This window comes from Sebastes fasciatus, chromosome 15 (assembly GCF_043250625.1).
Source record: "Sebastes fasciatus isolate fSebFas1 chromosome 15, fSebFas1.pri, whole genome shotgun sequence".
In the NCBI taxonomy this organism is placed as follows: Eukaryota; Metazoa; Chordata; class Actinopteri; order Perciformes; family Sebastidae; genus Sebastes; species Sebastes fasciatus.
In genome coordinates this window covers 8,947,824-8,966,904 of record NC_133809.1, presented here as the reverse complement: position 1 = coordinate 8,966,904, position 19,081 = coordinate 8,947,824, and the positions used below count along the sequence as shown (strand labels likewise).

Sequence of the window (19,081 nt, the reverse complement as noted above, 5' to 3'; positions counted from 1 at the left end):
GTGAGTCAGAACTGCAGTTTTTACAGCCACACACACAGAATCCAAAGGGTAGAAATTAGTTTTACATATTATGGCCTTAAACATGGAATGAAAGGTAAAAACCCAGTATTAAAAAAGAAATAATGGGTTAAGCTGTTCGCCGTGACCGGCTAATCAGCTGACAACCGGCCGGTTTCAACCGGTGGCCGATCGATCACTGCATCTTTGATCATACTGTTTTTTTAACTTGGATATTTATTAATCAGTTTGACTACTTAACCCATTATTTCTGTTTTGTATGCTGTTTTTTTACCTTCTATTCTGTGCTTGTGGCTGTAAAAACTGCAGTTCTGACTCACTTGGAGGATGATGACGATGATGATGATGATGATAATGATATGATGATGATGATGATGTGTTTATTTATTGATTCCTTCACTCACATTATCTGCTACACATACGGTTATATGACGGCTGAAAGATGTTGGAAAGCCAGTTTGAGCCAGTCGGCTTTCAAACTCAGACATAAAATAATCCATTCATATGGGATGTGCACGTTGAGCACTAAATGTCAACAGAAAGCCGTTTCTACATATAGAACTTGCTCATCAGTAAGCTCCAGGCAAACCCACCTAGTCATTACAAGCTTATTACTTGACATTTCTGAAGAGCTAACTGTGACATCTGCTTGAATAAAAATACTCTGATGAGCCGTTTGTTTAGTGAGGATTCAAACTTGATGAAGTTCTCTAACTTTAACACCTGCGGCAGCAGCAAGGTTACATGAGGTGTTTGAGTTTATCACCCCGCCGAATCGTGTTCGCTTCAGGCTAGATAGGTACGACTACTTGGCTGGTAAATAATTTGGCTTCATCGTTGCAGTTTCTGATCCGACATCAAAGTATCCTCTTAGACAGTTAGACCAGGGTAGCATTTATACAACATGTTATCCCCTGGACTTTAAGTCCGGTATTCTGTTTCTCACTTGTTAACTCTCTTTCTTCCCTCCTCCTTTTTCCCCTTCCTCATTTCCTTTCTTTACATCCCTCCTGGACTCCAGGGGGAAGTGCTGTGTGACTTTGCTGAACGAGACAGAAGCCCTGAAGTCTTACCTGGACAGAGAGGTACGCACCGCCAGCTCTTCATGCTAGAATAATAGGACGGGGTCGTCTAAACTGTGATTAGGTGTGTTAGATTTCAGGATCATCTAAGAGTGTGTGTGAGAGACTTATGAGTTAAGAGATTCTTGTTTCCAGATGAATTATTCAACGTGTTGACCCAGAATGTTCTCTTCACATACAGTAATGAGGAGACAAGAGACTAGCAGAGGGGAAGATGCACACACACACACACACACACATGCGGAGACGGATACACTCCTCTTTCGCCTCTCCGTTTGCCCGTCTCGCTTCCTGTTCCTTTCATATCCTCACGCCTTCCTGCCATCTGTATTTCCCAGGATGCCTTTTTCTACTCGCTGGTGTATGACCCTCAGCAAAAGACTCTGCTGGCTGATAAGGGGGAGATCCGCGTTGGGAACAAGTACCAGGCCGACATCACCGACCTCCTCAAAGAAGGTACATCACACTTAAACGTAAATCTTTAAAATAGTTTTTAATTGACACAGTTTTCCAGAGAAGTTTATTCACAGAGAAGAACATTAACATTTTCCTTCAGGGGTCTTTTACCCTCCTGTGTTCTGATTTCTTTTTCTTTTTCTTTTATTTATTCTCAAGAACATTTCATGAACTTAAAGTGGCCTTTTCTGCCCTAAGCCACCATTTACTTATATTTATAAGTTATATAAAAAACAACTAACCTGGGTTTCCATGGCAATCACAGTGTGGCAGCTTGATTATACATAATTAAAGCATTTAAAATAACAGATTATTGTTTATGTGCTGCAGAAGTGATGATTTTACAGTCACCTGGAGAGGATGAAAAGGATGGAGTGCGTGATGTTACTTGAAAATAACTTTGACTGTTGCTAGACAACCGTTAAAAGCTCCCATTTCCTCCTAAGGGGCGATTCACATGTAGTGTCTAAAAACGCGTTGAAAACGCCGGGCGTGCTGCTGTCATCCTTTTATCCAAGGTGCTTGGGAGGTTGCACTTTTGTCGCGCCTGCCGTTACTAAGCAACCAAAACCTGCGTGGTATGATGATGAAGTTGTGGTAATTTAGCAGTGAGTGTCACTGACTAAACTAAACAAAGTCAAAACAAAGATGATTTCCAGCACCGTAAATCCCCTCACAGTTGCTTTACTGCTCGACTTCTCTGTGTCAGTTTGGCTGAACTTTCAACCAGATGTTGTGACGTCCTCGGATGGAAAGGGTGAAGCATATAAATAGTCCGTGGGACAGATCGTAAAGCTCTGGGTAGCCCTGCACTAGAATGATTAACTTCTCCTTCATATATTTACCGTAGACTGATATTTAGTGAAGAAAGAAAAGATATCAGCTGGCTGTGATTGGTTGTTCCTCATCACATGACATGCACTGCAGCGTTACAAAAGTTGAAATATGTTTATCTCGGGATGCAGCCGTCACACCCTGAAAAATAGGTGCTTGAGAACTCTTGCGCATCGCGCCGGCGTTGCTCCCGTGTTTGAGCGTTCCTGCTGCGCATCTACATTGACATCAATGGATTTGAGGTTGCAAAAAACACGTGAACGACCTTTATTACAGGATAACATGTACACGTATACAGGCAGTAATTTGAACAACTGAATTTAATGCAACCTGTACAAAAATATTGTACGCGTACGTATGTGTGAATGCACAATAACAACTGGAACTCAACACATTGTTTAGTTTCTGTCCAAACTGTAAAGGTGCTTTCAGACTGCGAGCGGTTGCTGCCCAACAACGTCAGTGTCCACTATATTGAATCAGCGGCAGCAGGACGCAACGCTGCCACATGTTACCTCCCATCCTACCAGCCTGTACACCACATGCTGCTGCTCTCCACCTCCCGTAATCTCATCCCACAGGCAAATAGAGCGGGTTGCAGCTTAAAACAGAGGGAATAGTTAATATGGCATTATTAACATAGCATGTTTTGCTAACTAGTGTTATAAATGTTGTTTAGACAGGATAATCGGACTTGAATCGGACGCCGAATTCTCACCAGAGCAGAGGCGAAGTTTGGTCTGCGGCGAGCTTCCATGTAATGTCTATGAAAAGCTGCAGCAGCCGCTCCCAAGCTCAGCGAGCTGCGGCAGCGAAGTGCAGCCAAACTAAAAGTTTGGAAAAGTTGAACTTTTAGTGGCAAAGCGGCCAGAGAGAACCCGCAGCCAATCAGTAAACAGATCCTGTGACTCCTGTGACATGTTGACCTGTTACAAAGAATGTCTTCCCGTCTGAAACACATGAACACGCCTCCCGGCCGCAGAAAAACGTAATTATTGTGACGAGCCACACTTCACTGCTGCCTGGTGTGAATTGGGTGTAAAGCTGAGTCATGAATCCGTCTGTTCTCTGCTGATGAAGGCGTGAATCACTCAACTCAGATGCAGTGATATCAGCTCATGTATCGCCGTAGTTTCTAAGGTTGCCATGGTCACAAGGCGACGATTTGAAAAAGTCAAACCATCATAAACTGCATTATCTGCAGCGGCAAAGAGCCGTGAGCATTCATAAGCCTGCTGCAGCAACCGCTCGCTGTCTGAAAGCATCTTAAAGCAAACTATTTAAAACTCTACTAGACCTTCCACACACAAAGAGTTTCTCATCTTTGCAACTTGTCCATAATATTAAATAGTTGAATTACTTTCATTCAAGCGGCAGTCTGAAGGATATTTTCCAGACCTTCTGTTCCAGCATTGTGTGCAGATATTCAGCATTTTTAAACGGGACTATTTTTACTGCCAGTTTTAGGTTTCAGTGTTTTGCCAGAATTTTATTCTTAGCAGGTGGGAAAACCTCTGAAATTGCAATTAGGCACCATGGGGACACCGAGCTCTCTAATTAAACCCATGTTAATGAAATTCTGTTACATGTGTTAGAAGCTCAGGCAGGTTGGCTGGTTTATAGCAGGCTGGCAGCTCGACAGACCGCACCTATTCAACTGTGGGATTCATTTAAACTTTGCACGAGCTAGCAATATTTTTAAAAAAGGAAAAAAAAACACGAAGAAAATCTAATTTGATTGTGGAATTTACAAACTCTTGCTGTACATATGTGGTCAATAAGGAGCCGTAGTGGCCTTGAACAGCGTAGGAGAATTAACTGTGTCTGTGTGTCTTCTGGGTCTGTGTAGGCGAGGACGATGGCAGAGACTTGGAGAAACTAGAGGAGAAGATCTGGGACCCCAACAGCTCGCTGACGGAGAAACAGATCGACCAGTTCTTAGTAGTAGCTCGGTAAGTCCACACAAAGTGCAAAAGCATACAAATACAAAAAGAAAAGATGTAGAATTGGGTTTAAATCCGAAATATTGCCAAATAGGCGCTTTTGCTTTTTGCTTTGACACCAAATCCTCCACCATCGTCTTGTCTGTCAACTCTCTCTCGTCCCGTTGTGTGAAATCTGACTCCTGCTACTCTATGTTGACACTTTCACTTTGAGTTTGTAGCGTGCGTTGTCCGACTATGTATTTATAAGACGGCGCTGATACGCCAAAATTAACTAAATGGGTTTTATTTCTGTAAAAAAAAGCAAAACGGCGATGGGCAAGTAATGTAATCGGTGTATACCCGAACACCGTCTAACACCGACTACTGCAGCAAGCCTACTTGACGGCATCGTAACTCATTTAATTCACAGCTGATAATCATTTTGTGTCAGAAGGGGGCGGGATGTCTGTGAATTTGACTGGATTGAAAAGTGACTTTGTGTTATCTAATTTATTTACATATTCTTTGAACCTTTAGCGAGCCGGGTAGCGAGCTACTGGTAGCTGGTAGACGCGTCTGAGACCCCTGCTCTAACTATTCCTAGAAAGCATTTGTTCTTCATTTCCCATTTTTTGGGCTACATATGGTTGCTTAGCAGTTTTATCCTATTCAGTGCAAATTGACTGGAGTTGTGTAATTTGCTCTGCAACACTGAATATTTTATCAGGAAACACTGGATTGTTTTGTGCATAAATGGTTCAGAATAAGACCGTCGGAGGGAACTGTATCAATCACCAAATCTAGACGGTGAAAGTAAAACTAAAAAGTACATTTTCTGTCTCTCTGTATGTACTTTTTCATTATATTCTGCGTCATGTCTGTGTCCCTGTAGGTCAGTAGGTACGTTCGCCAGAGCCTTGGACTGCAGTAGTTCAGTCCGGCAGCCCAGCCTGCACATGAGCGCTGCTGCAGCCTCCAGAGACATCACCCTGGTGAGCTACTCATACATGCACATACATGAAAGCGGCCTTGGGTTCACACCATAGATGGAAAGTGTAGCAGTTGTGTTAATCAAAGAAAGTGCTTGTAGTGCACGTGTGTGTGTTAAAGTGTGTGTTTGTGTGTCTGTTAGTGATTGTTGAGGCTCGTCTGTGGTTATCCTTAACAAGCACTTGGCCCCAGAAGCCTGGTGTGGGTCTGTTCTGCCCTAGATCTTATCCTCATATATAAAACATAGATGAGAGGCCTTCTAGCTATCCACACACACACACACACACACACACACACACACACACACACACACACACCCCAAAGCCTTGAACAAGGGGCTGCATATCAACTCCATGAACTGAACAAATCACACAAGTCATTCTCCTCCCAACAGATCAGCAGAATATCTCAGAAATTCATCGCATACGTGGTTTAAAACGACAATAACAAGTCTTGAGACTTAACATGTGTTTCTACCTTGTGTTTAGTTTCACGCTATGGACACCCTCCACGCCACAGGCTATGACATGACCCGAGCCATCGCAGCGCTGGTGCCTCAGGGTGGGCCCGTCCTCTGCAGGGATGAAATGGAGGAGTGGAGCGCCTCGGAGGCCAACCTGTTCGAGGAGGCGCTAGAGAAATACGGCAAAGATTTCACCGACATCCAACAGGATTTTGTGAGTAGCAAAACCATAAGCAAAAAATCATATTTAAAGTAATAGTGTGATAATTTGGGAAATGAGATATGAAACTGTAGCCAGTGGATGGTTAGCTTAGCTTAGCATAAAGACTGGAAACCTTCTTAAAGGTACAGAAAATTCAAGCTCCTCTGGTTGCCTGGTAACATCACAGTGATGACAAGTCTAGGAAGTCGCAAGGAAAATCCAGCACATAATCAGCTGTATAACCACAATGTGTCATTTGTATTGGTTTGTATGGATTATGGATTAATCCACTGGTTCCCAACCTGGGCATCCAGATCCCCACTAGGGGTCGCCAAAGCTTCACAGGGCATCGCGAGGCATTCTCGATTTTAAGGGGTGAAGGAAAACTTTTTAAAGACATAATACATTTGGACTATATCTCAGCATTTCATTTGTTTCTGTGTTTAGATTATTATTTCAGATATAAACAGGATAAGGGCAAGGTAAAGACCTGAGCACAAGTTATACTCACTCTGCTAAACAGCCTCGTCCTGCATTAGAGAAGAACGCAGTTAAAACAACCAAAGAGCTAATAGAACAGTACACAACAACAACAAATTATTTGATTACAGCTTGTTAAATGTGAATATTTTCTGGTTTCTTTACTCCTCTATGACAGTAAACTGAATATCTTTGAGTTGTGGACAAAACAAGACATTTGAGGACGTCGTCTTGGGCTTTGGGAAACACTGATCGACATTTTATAGACCAAACTACTAATCGATTAATCGAGAATTAATCAACAGATTAATCGACAATGAAAATAATCATTAGTTGCAGCCCTAAAGCACCCCTAATTGTGGAAACCGACAGAACAGACCACTCTTATTGATCTTGGCAAGAAAGTGAGCAAGATATTGAATAATTCTCAGTCAGATTGTTTAAAAAGCATTTCAGCTTAATTCAATTTTATAGTGGAGATATGTGAGGAAGCCATACTGAGCACTGCTCATCATCCTGGATGCGGGATGCCTGTAGTCTGATTTAAAGATGTATGCAGTAGGTATCCAGTTCACCCATAATTTGAGTGCAGAAACGACAGAATTAGAGTTGAATTTATGTTATTTAGCTGACGTTACACAGAGCAACTTTCAAACACAATAGTAGTCCTGTAAGCTAACATTGCAAGCAGCCCCTAGTAAAGAGTGTGAATGTTAAAGCTCAGCACAATGAGCATTTATAAAGAGAAACATTCCTCAGAAATATCTCTGAGAAGTGCGAGCTGTAGTCAGAAACCAGGAGAAAGCTTCCTCTCAGCCCTGAGGAGAATGGAGCTGGACTTCACTAACACCACATTGTGCTGTAAGCTCTCACTGTGAGCATCACTCCACCACCTGGTGGCCGGCCGCTGTCAGTGCTGCTCACTCAGGTTTCCACCCAGGCCTCCTCTCAAACAACAGGACTACACCACCATTATGGGTGGGGCCTCGGCGTGACAGCTCATTTTCCCCTTTCAAACTTCTCAGAGGGAACTTAACAGTGCCGCTTCAGTGGGTTCAAACAGCTTGGGTGGCCAGTCGTGTTGCTTTTGGTCATTTATAGAAAGAATCTCCTTGTATAAAATGCTGTTTTTGTGACGGATGAGTAAAATATAGTGGGCTAAAGGCATTAGTACATTCATGTGGGAGTGCTAACTCCACTGCTAGATGGCGTCTTGACAGTCAAGTGTGTGTAGAAAATATGACACGTTTCTTTGTCGGTCTGCCCGTGTTGTAGTACTCGAGTCCGGACCACTTTGTGAAGGCCTCGGTCTCGTCTCCGAATCAACCACAATTTTACTTGGTCTTGTTTCTGCCTAAGACAAAGAGGATAATATTTCAAGACCAGTCAAGACCACAACTACAGGCGTATCACTAAATTGCCTGTGCATTGTTTGATTTATTTGTTAACATCAATACTGTGATTGCTCATAGAAAACAAAGGACAATTAAAATTCACCTCTGCAATACCTTTTGATTATTTTATCAAGACATCTCTCATGGTATACTTATACATACACATATATATGTTAATAAAAGAGGTGAATGAAGAGGAATCATTCGTTGTTTGTGGATGTTTTTATGCAAATCCAGAGGAGTTTCTCTGGTTTACATGTTTCATATTTTATCTCAAGTGTGTCATGCAGTGTGGGACTCACACTGGTCTGGTTTTGGTCTTGACTTGGTTTCAACCCCTCAAAGTCTTGTTCTTGTCTCGGTTTCATTACACTCTGTTCATTACTTGGTCTCGGTTTGGGTGGTGCTGACTACAAGGCTGCGGTCTGCTCTCACCATTTTAATTACGACGACTACACTGAAATAATGATTATTTCTTGTGCTCTCTCTCCTTCTTCCAGCTGCCATGGAAGTCCCTGACGAGTATTATTGAGTATTACTACATGTGGAAGACCACAGACAGATATGTACAGCAGGTAAAATACATTCATTATATCTCAGGGATTTAATAAAAAATCATAATGGGCATTTTATCATTCATAGCTAGCTGTATTTTTTTCATTCTTTATGTAAGGGATAATGTACAGAGAGCGGGTCATTGTTGTGAACTAAACCCAGACAGGGTCTCTCATCGCCCTGAAGGGGTTTATTTCACAACAATGACCCGCTAGCTTTACATTATCCCGCTTATTACACGGCGACTTACTTAAGAAATCAACAATTTTACACAAATGTGGTCCTCCAGAGTCCGACATCAGAACTGCGCCTATAGCAACGGTCTGTTACACATAGCAACGGTCCGCTAAAAAGAAATAACAGACCGTAGAACGCCGTGATTGACCAATCAGAATCAAGTATTCAACAAAGTCGTGTAATAAAACCCAATAACTGTTACACATTGACCTTTTTGTTTGCATCTGATTTACATCCCTAGTGAAAAAATAATATTGTTTATCCTCGTTAATTCTTTTACACTTGACTTGTTTCTTACTTTTCTGGCCAATGATACAATTTAGTTTTATTTTTATTCTCCTTTTTTCTCACAGTTTGGCCTGTGTCAGTTTGAGTATGGCTTCGTCCGAAATCACATACTATGCACTACATACTCAATCTGTGTACTGTCGTTCAACATACTTTTGTGTGAATAAACAGCAGTATGTATCTTTTCGGACACACTGAGCAGTAATTTACGTCGTCACTTCCTGAGAGCCTCCTTGCCGGTTGGAGACGTGTAACCACGGTAACCTCATGTGACCAAAACGACAGTTTGTGAGAATCAGAGTCTGAATTAATTTTAAAAACTATGTTACGCCTAGTAAAGTGAAATCTTATACTTAAATTGAATCATTATTGACGTTACAGAGCTGTCCGTCAACGTCTGTTATGAACATTGTCGTCACTACCACATTGCATTGTGGGATATTAATGCCGCCATAGTGTGCAGTGTTTACATACTGTAATATTTCACTGGAAATAGTATGTAATTGACGCACTATTGGTTTCATATTAAGGCTTCGGACATACTAGCAAATCTCACATACTGTTCTAGCGTACTAAATTGCGTGTTAGTCTGGAATTTCGGACGCAACCTAAAGGTTTTGGCATACATCTGTATTCTGTCATAAGGGTAGCTCTAAATCAAAACGTATAATCATAACCCTATTTTTCTCATTAGTAATGAGTCGGTTTCATTCAGAACTATACCATACTCTGTCTTAAAATCAATGAAATCCATAGGGGGGGGGTGTTGTTGTTGTTGGAGGTAACCTCTCTAATCAAACCATTCTTCCTCTCCTCCCTCCCTCCTCCTCATCCTCTGTCTGTCTCCGCTCCAGAAACGATTAAAAGCAGCCGAGGCAGAAAGCAAGTTGAAGCAGGTCTACATCCCCAACTAGTGAGTACATCAGTGAATCAAATATCGGGTTTAAATTGTATTCATCAGAGATCATCTGAATACATGGAGAGTCCAAGAAACGTTTAGAGTTGTTCTGACCCTCTACAGCGACGGCAAGTTGGACATCTGCTGCTGTTGTTGGGAGCACAAACGCTTCTTTCAGTCTATTAGTATTCATGGCAGCCCTCAGTACAGTATCAGTATAACTGCTGTCTCTGGCAGCGGACTGATGAATGTTGTCTATTCTCTTTGGCCAGTATTATCTCTGCTGGTCTGACCCCTCTCCCTGTCTGTGTGCCCCCCCCAACCCCCCCGCCCCCCTCCTTCTCCAGTAACAAGCCAAACCCCAACCAGCTGAGTAACAATGTAAAACCAGCTCTGGTGAATGGAGCAGGGGTTCCAGGGGTTCCAGGGATTGCAGGACTTGCAGGGGTTCCAGGGGTCCCAGGTGTCCAAGGTGTCCAAGGGGTCCCAGGTGTCCAAGGAGTCCAAGGAGTCCAAGGAGTCCAAGGAGTCCAAGGGGTCCCAGGGGTTCCAGGGGTCCAAGGGATCCCAGGGATCCCAGGGGTCCCAGGAGTCCCAGGAGTGCCAGGAGTTCCAGGAGTTCCAGGAGTCCCAGGAGTGCCAGGGGTGCCAGGAGTGCCAGGGGTCCCGGGACCTCCAGGCTCGGCGCAGATCCCCGGCCTCGGCAGAGCCTGTGAAAGCTGCTACAGTAAGTCACTCACATGTGTAACACTGCTGGTCATCATGTAACTGCAACAGCTGCTGGTTCTTTTCATTATTGAAATTAAAATAAATCATTAGTCTTGAGCAGATTTCACAAAAGTCCAGTAAGTCTTGCTAAACTGTACATGATGAACTTGGGATTACTGCTTTGGCATTCACAGGTGCACTCATATTTAAAAGGGGCTGTTCTGTACTGAATATTCTTTCACCTTGAGTGAATCACAGAACCTTAAAAAGTTATATAATTTAAATGCCCTTCATAAAAATCAGTTTACAGACGAATTTATTAATTCACAAGCTTTTTCTTTTCGCTCAAAGGCGCAATCTAAGATCTCAGAAGTCCTTTAAATACACTCGACAATAAACATAAATACAGGTTAATGACATTGTTTGTGCTGTGTGATCGACTGTATTGACATTTAAAATGTCAGAGAAAGTTAGAGGCGACGAGAGGTTGTTCGCTCAAATTTACTAATACACTAAAACACCAAGCCGGCCTTTTAAAATGTTTCCACTCTGGAAACTGTTGTGGGAAAGTTTGATGAGAAAATAACAGGTTTAATGTGCATTTTTATTTATGTGCACGCCGGGCCAAAACAAAGAGAAGAGGCGTTTTTTATTTTTTATTTGACCATCTTAAAGAGGACGTACTCTGAAGCCTCAGTGATTAATGTGATAATATATTGCTGTTAAAGGCTTGTTTTTGTTTTTTACCTGTAAACATGAGTGAAACATCTTCAATATGAGGTGTATTTGTGATTTCGTATTAGGGCTGTCAAAGATGCCGTGGCAAAGATAGTGGCATTAACGATATGTTGTTTTAACGCCACTAATCTCTTTAACGCAATCGCTCTTTTGGAGGTTGTAGCGGGCTCCGTTTTAAAGTTAGAGTGAAGATACTGTCATCATATGAAACTACAAAATCTAAGGAATCCATTTGTACCAACCATGTCATACTAGCTTTTTACGAAGTAGGTTAAATAATGCTCCTAAATTTTGTCGAGCAAAACGGTCATGGTCATTTTCAAAGGGGTCCCTTGACCTCTGACCTCAAGATATGTGAATGAAAATGGGTTCTATGGGTACCCACGAGTCTCCCCTTTACAGACATGCCCACTTTATGATAATCACATGCAGTTTGGGGCAAGTCATAGTCAAGTCAGCACACTGACACACTGACAGCTGTTGTTGCCTGTTGGGCTGCAGTTTGCCATGTTATGATTTGAGCATATTTCTTTATGCTAAATACAGTACCTGTGAGGGTTTCTGGACAACATTTGTCATTGTTGTGTTGTTAATTGATTTCCAATAATAAATATAAACATACATTTGCATAAAGCAGCATATTTGTCCACTCCCATGTTGATAAGAGTATTAAATACTTGACAAATCTCCCTTTAAGGTTTATTTTGAACTGATAAAAAATGTGCGATTAATCACGATTAAATATTGGAATCGATTGACAGCCCTATTTCCAACATTCTGTTTCAAAAACCATATGAAGCTCCCCCAGATATTTTCAGAAACTGCCAGCTTTCCTTTAGTAATGCATGTTAGTTTTTCCATAGCAACACATGCTGATAAATCCTTAATATATTGATTCATACTTTTGTTGACATTTTTCCATTCTAATGCTATTGCCCTCTCAGCTTGTAAGAGAGTCACAAGTCTATTAGTGCACGGTCACTCTTCTTAGTGATAGAATCACTTAGGTAAGGATGTACAACTTTGGCCAACAAGAGATTTTCAGTTTTGTTATCTGGCTGATCATGTCAAGAACCTCCTTCCAAAAACTTACGACCACATTACGTTCCCATAAGCAGTTAAAGAGTGTCCCTAAAACTGTTAATTTAATGAGCACAGATTGATGCCGTACTCTTTTATATGTGGCACACATCTGATACTGAGTTTACAAAGTGGAGAGGAGAGCGAGAGAATAGCATTGCGTGCCCTGCAGCAGAGTATTATTGTAGTTATTTTAGTGGTTGTAGTTAATTCAGTGACGATTGATTAAAGGTTGTGCTTTCGCCTGCGTGCACATGAGCACATGTCCATGATTATGTGTGGATCATGAGCCATCGTGGTCATGTTTTATACTGTATATATATATGTGTGTGTTGCTCTGTCACACTGCACTCAGTCATCTGTGATTGTTTGTGTGTTTGTGTGTGCAGCCAGCAGCTCCTACCAGTGGTACTCATGGGGACCTCCCAACATGCAGTGTCGCCTCTGCGCTTCATGCTGGACCTACTGGAAGAAGTACGGAGGGCTGAAGATGCCCACAAGATTGGATGGAGAGAGGCCTGGACCCAACCGCAGCAGCCTGGTACACACTAACACACACACACACACACGCTTCACTGGATGTTTAGTTTATTTAGTCTGCTAACCCCAAACAACAGCCTAAAGCCTTCCCCTACGCTTAAAGGAATAGTTCATCCTCCTCTTCTCATCCTCATGTAAGTTGAACCACCAGTTAGTTTGGTTTGTCTGCTCATTAGAGATGCTTATTTACATTATCTCAACTAATAATTTGGCTTTAAAATGTCAATACAACTAGTGCAGGATGCTCATTATAATTTCCCAACGTCCGAGATGTCGTCTCCAAAGTGCTTATATTCTATCATACCAACACCCCAACACTCAAAGATATTCAGTTTACTATCATATATGACAAAAAAAAGAATAAAATCCTGACATTTGAGAAGCTGAAACCGGCACGTTTGGTGTTTTTCAGTCAGATTAAGCAGTTTTTGGTCCAAAAATACATTATTAACCCTTGACTGTACCTTTTTCAAAAGTCTTTTTGTGCTTTACCTTAAATTAGTTTCTACATTTAACCGTTACAGACTCTCAGATCACAACACAGTCCTCACAAGTAACCATGACAGCATATTAACGTGTAAACACTGTCAGTGTGTGCGTACCTATTTGTGTGTACGATGTCAGTAAGCCAGATTAAGTACCACATACACTCTTACACACATATACTATTATTAGACTTCGGTAGTGTGCATTAGGCGGGCCAGTGTGTTAAATGGATGGTGCATTTTGGGAAGCATTCCAGTCAGCTCCATTCTGCCGACCGGTATCAATAAATCCAAGTGATTAAATCCATTTCAGATGACCATTTACTCCAAATGAACACACATTACCGTACATTAATGACATCTATGTGTTTGTACCCACAGAGCCCCCACGGCCTGCCCCTGCGGCACAGCGGCAGCCCCAAATTCGCGGTGAAGACGAGACAGGCGTTCTTCCTGCAGACTACCGGCCTGACGCAGATCGCACGTCGCATCTGCCAGGACATCATCAGGCCGCGGTATCTCGCCAGGCACCCCTACCTCCCTGTCAACACAGCAGCCATAAAGGCCGAGTGTAAGGGTCTTTTCTTTGTCCTCACAGGTGGACTGTGTGAAATCCATGTAAGTTTTTAATTTACCATATGTTTGCACTGAATTTCTGCAGGTGCCCTGCGGTTGCCAGAAGGGCCAAAAAAGCCTTCGCCACTGAAACCTGCGGAACGTAAACCTCTGGAGTCTGTGGTTCGGTATTTAGGTAAGAAGACGACGCCTGTGCCCGTTTCATACCGGGTTTTGGACTGGGTCTGGATTGACTTGCCATTCGGTCCGGATGCGGACCTTGGTCCAGACTTTGAGAAGCCCTGCTGTAGACTCTTAGTCTTGTTACACTTTGGTGTTAACGCTGTCCTCCTGAAATGAACACACATTGATTCTGAGAAAAGAATTTCATTTTGCTCTTCTCAAAGGATTAAAGCCACGGTCGCCTTACAGTATTTTCTGAAAGTACCTTTGTAAATATGTATGAAAGTGCAAATATCTTTTGAATCACTGAGAGTCATTTTTGGTCCCTCAAAATAAATACCAACCAAGTATGTTAGTCCAATTCAACAGTTTGAAAATATTCTGTGTCTTGTTTTCCTCCATCGTTCCTTGTTGTCTTCTCTGCTTATCTAAAACAATTATGCTGTCCTCTCTGATTCTTACTTTCCCTTTCTCCCTCCCAACTCTCTTCATGTGTCCTCTTCTCTCACCTACAGAAGCACATCCCCGTCCAGCCAAACCCGACCCCCCGATTCGCGGAGCGTCCATCTCGACAGGCAGCCTGACGCCCATAAAGTCCTCTCCCATCCTCAACAACGGCTCCCCCACCATCCTGGGCAAACGCAGCTACGAACAGCACAACGGACTGGATGGTGAGTGAGAGGAGACACTACAGTGTTTGTTTTCTTTCACTTTCACTGAACTCCATATGTTGAATCAAGATTATTTTTTACATCATGATAATAGAGCTTTTTTTTTGGTTGTTGATATCTTGTATCATCATTTTACTCTGATTTATCATCCAGTATTAGTTATTATAGAATATTGGCACACTTTAAAACGTCTAATTTGATTTACATCCCTGCTGTAGTTGAAAATGATCATGATATAAGATGTAAAAAGCATTTTTTTCCCCTCTAATCTATTACTATGTGAGACTTTTCATGAGATATGATATTCTATGAAGGAAATTTCTTGAAGTTGCATGTTTTTGTGTTGGTTTATGTGCAAATTTGAGTTTAAAGGCAGTTGTTTGAGTGGAATAATGCTGTCGTCATTAGCTTTTAAACTAATTTTACTGTTCTTTTCACATTATTACAGTCTAATTTTAATATTTTTAACTATAATAACACAAACTTAAACGTATTACATTACACATAAATGTTAAAGCGTTTGATATTTTTGCTAAACATTGATTATTTGAATATTTAAAGAGAACGTGGAGGCCCATCTGAGCTGCACGGCTCACTCGATGGCTACAGCACACCGTTAAGATCCATCGCCGAAGGGTTAAGAGTTTGTGTGGGGTTCTTATTTTTTTGGGTTATGTCCCACTTTCCCCTCTCCCCTGTGAAATGAGAGAGGGGAAGAGACAGACTGAGAGATCAAGAGAGTGAGAGTACGCCAGAGAAAGACACAGAGAGAGAGAGAGGATCGGATCGGCCTTGCTGCTTTAGCTGGAGGCTACAGTCTATGTTGTCATGGTAACAGCGAAGAGGAGGAGGAGGAGGAGGAGGAGGAGGGCTCGGTAAGTGTATCCTGAGGGAGAGCATCTCCACTGGTCTGTGAGCCCACCTCAGGCCCAGGCTGGGATAACACACCAGGGGGAGATTTAGGTTGGAAAGCAGCCAGGATCAAGGTTGAGGGATTAGTTTTTATTTTTATTTTTATTTTAAACCACCAATTTATCAAGTTAGTCGTTCTTGTCATGTGTAATTTGTAGAGCTGCAACGATTAATCGATTAGTTGTCAACTACTACATAAAAAGACAACTATTTTCATAATTTAATTAATCGGTTTGAGTGATTTTTTTTAGGGAAAAAGTCAAAATTCTCTGATTGCAGCTTCTTAAATGTGAATATTTTCTGGTGCCTTTACTCCTCTATGACAGTAAACTGAATATCTTTGAGTTGTGGACAAAACAAGACATTTGAGGACGTAATCTTGGGCATTTTTCTTCTTCTTTATTTAAATTTTTGCTGCATTATTTATTTTGTTTTAGTCGTTAAATTAAGATATTGTTGTTTCCATAGAATTCATGTAATGAATAGTTCAACAAACTAGTGCAGTGGCCGTTTGGAGCGTGGCTGTTCAGAACGGGCCGGTTGCTTGGCTCTCGGTATTGCTGCTTGCAGTGTTGTCAGGGGGCGTGCCCGTTCGGAGTGTACGCCCGTTGGGAGTGAGCTTATTGCTCGGCTCCCGGAAGTGCTGCTTGCAGCGTTATCACTCATTGAGTCGAGGGAAGTGAAGAAGAGTTTGGTTGTTACATTAGTACATCCAGCATCCAGCAACAGAAGTGAACTGCAGTCACTGAGCCGCAGCCTGCTGCGGACGACATGCTCGACTGGACTCTGCTGCACAGAGCGCCGATCGATTGTTTATTCAAAGTTTATTGATATTGAACGTGTCGTGTGTCCAAATTGCACCAACTTCTACACTGCATGTCTTTGGGTCCACAGCAATACACCTGCCAAGTGTGAACGAGATTAGATGAACGATTCTCAAGATATGTGAAGGACACACAGACATGCATGCTTAATGACAGACAGACAGCTTTCTAGTTTGATACCTAGTCTGTGTCTCAAGTATGGAACTAGAAACCAGGAGGCAATTAGCTTAGCTCAGCTTAGCATATGGACAGGAAGCAGGAGGAAACGGCCAGCCTGGCTCTTTCCAAAGTTTAGAAATCCACCTGCTAGTAACGCTGATGTTTATTAATTAGCTTCTTGTTTTGTTATCTGTACACAATCATAAATGTAAAAACAACCTCATCTCTCACCTGCTGGCCTTTGTTTTAGATCCATGTCAGCGTTTCATGAAGACGGTTTCATTATTTGCCATGTCAGACCTTGATGGTGTAGCAAAGCACAAGCTGTAAAATGACAAGAAGTACTGCTTCATATTTAATGGTTGTTGTCTAAACAAGCAAGAGTCAGATTGTCAACAACACGATAATGAATATTTATAAAGATGATCTGCTGAATCTCTTATTGTGAACTGGCGGTTGTTGCTGCTGTATAGAACAAGTGATTTACTGTTTCTACAGTTGATAGTGTTGTCTTTACATTACTCAGCTGTTTACTCACTGCTGTTAATTCTCAATTACAAAAAGAAAGATGTAATTAGTGCAAATTGATTACCTCGAGCGCTGTAAACATTGATGAGCTCTGATTGGAAATGTGGAAACCTGACGTCAGTTGTGCTGCTGGAAGATTTTATGGATGTATTTTTTGATAAGGTTAAGAGTAATCAAAGAATAAGGCAAAAACACACATGAATACTGTTTATTCATGAGGAATGAGTACTCTGTGGAGCCACCAGGGGGCAGAAGATTTTATCCTTTTAGTGAGCTCAGTAGTAGATCAGAGGACTGATCTTCATCTCTTGTTCTCCTCATCGTCTGCAGGCTCTAAATCCAAAGTCCTGGCTCCACAGTGGGACATCATGGCCAAACGTCTGAGCGAAGCCGGGCGTCCCTCCGTCTCCATGCAGGACGAGGTACATGAACTAGACTGAACACTCTGTGGGAACGACCTCTACTACAACCCCCAGTGAGGTGAGTTCTTCCTTTTAGTTGTTGTTGTCTTCCACTCTTGTCTATGTCAGGTGTTCCCCGTGGTTTCTAAATTGTCTGATCTGACAGATGGTTCATCCAATCACCTGTAAAGGTATTTGTTGAAGGTGCCCTTTTCCAAACAGTTTCCAATGACGGCTTCTCAGATGGTTCTGTGTAACAAACCATCTGGTTGTGAATTGTATGTATAGTTGTGTATATTACTAAGGTTAATAGAACATATTGTTTAATATTTTACCTTTACTCATACTGATTACATTGCCAGCTGAGTAAACTGTAAACATGAAACTTTGAGATCAAGAAAACCGCTCATAATCTCTTTCCTTTGTGTGTTTTCCACAGCAGAGTGTGACATGAAATGGAAAGGCATTTTCCAATGAACCATAGCCGAGGGCAGCTGAGGAGACGACAGCATTGGCCACCTTCCTTCAGTCAGTACGGGTCTGTCACACTGCTGAAGACCAATCCATAATCCATCAGTTTGGCTGTGGTCAATCACAAGATGAGCCTGACTGTACAGGACTGTGTTTATTACTTACATTTCTCGTTATTACTGTCATTGTAATTATTGTTATTGTTATTATAATTTTTTTTACCAACTATAACTCCGCTTATTGTTTGTCGATCAAACGATGGAACTTGTGAAGTTTCATGAAAAATGCTTGCAGAGCCCTGAGGAAAAGGGCGGAAGGACTGTAACATAAGCCACTCGCATCTTCGATGTTTGTTTTTTTTCGTTGTTTTTTAACAAGTTAAATTCAACGAGGAGACGCACTTTTATTTCAGCGACACGAGTTAACTCCTTGTCTTTTGTTTCAATTTGAATGCTTTACGGGAAATCTTCTGTTTTGTGAGCCGGCCCTGCTCTTCGGCCAGAGAGGTTTAACTTATTGAGAAAGACTTGCTGTTTTTTCTACCTTTTTCACAAGTAATGCATCTATGCTTAGATAATGTAATTAAAAAAGATAATTGATTTTCCCTCTTCTTTTGGTGTCTGTGCACAGAGGTGAGAGGTTGTTTTCTTACTCACACAGGTATGCAAACAGGGTATATGCAAAAACTCCATTCCAAATTGCTTTATATGTTTTGGACCTTTTAAAAAATGATCAGTATTAGAAAAGATTAAATGCACAAACACAGCCATGTTTTGTAAGCAAACGTCAAAAAAAGAAACAACCAAAAATCAAGAATGTGTTCTGCTTTCATGTCCAGTCATTTTGTCAATGTGTTTATTTTATGTTCATTATTAGTAGCTTGTCTTGATATAAACATCGGTCGTAGGTCGATATAAGAAAATATACAAATATACAAAACATCTGCTGACAGTTATTTTTGTTGAATCCATCTCTATCCATTTAGATATGGAGCGTGACTTTTC

The 19,081-nt window shown here is 41.7% G+C and overlaps 1 protein-coding gene across 3 annotated transcripts in view; it reads left to right on the top strand.

Annotated features, from left to right (window-relative positions):
• The window catches only part of mta1 (metastasis associated 1), a 59,000-nt gene extending 40,323 nt beyond the window's left edge, over window positions 1-18,677 (top strand). Inside the window, exons 5-19 of one of the 3 annotated variants that reach the window (XM_074661071.1) lie at window positions 1,040-1,103; window positions 1,439-1,556; window positions 4,240-4,342; window positions 5,208-5,307; window positions 5,794-5,982; window positions 8,345-8,419; window positions 9,779-9,837; window positions 10,170-10,433; window positions 10,479-10,549; window positions 12,738-12,889; window positions 13,755-13,944; window positions 14,035-14,124; window positions 14,627-14,782; window positions 17,536-17,685; window positions 18,046-18,677. In XM_074661071.1, coding sequence (XP_074517172.1) covers window positions 1,040-1,103; window positions 1,439-1,556; window positions 4,240-4,342; window positions 5,208-5,307; window positions 5,794-5,982; window positions 8,345-8,419; window positions 9,779-9,837; window positions 10,170-10,433; window positions 10,479-10,549; window positions 12,738-12,889; window positions 13,755-13,944; window positions 14,035-14,124; window positions 14,627-14,782; window positions 17,536-17,645 — 1,741 coding nt within the window. In that variant the 3' untranslated portion in view covers window positions 17,646-17,685; window positions 18,046-18,677. Of the gene's footprint in view, window positions 1-1,039; window positions 1,104-1,438; window positions 1,557-4,239; window positions 4,343-5,207; window positions 5,308-5,793; window positions 5,983-8,344; window positions 8,420-9,778; window positions 9,838-10,169; window positions 10,550-12,737; window positions 12,890-13,754; window positions 13,945-14,034; window positions 14,125-14,626; window positions 14,783-17,535; window positions 17,686-18,045 lie in introns of all 3 variants that reach the window. The other 2 variants (XM_074661070.1, XM_074661069.1) reach the window with 2 other exon arrangements.
• Window positions 18,678-19,081: the final 404 nt, after the last annotated feature.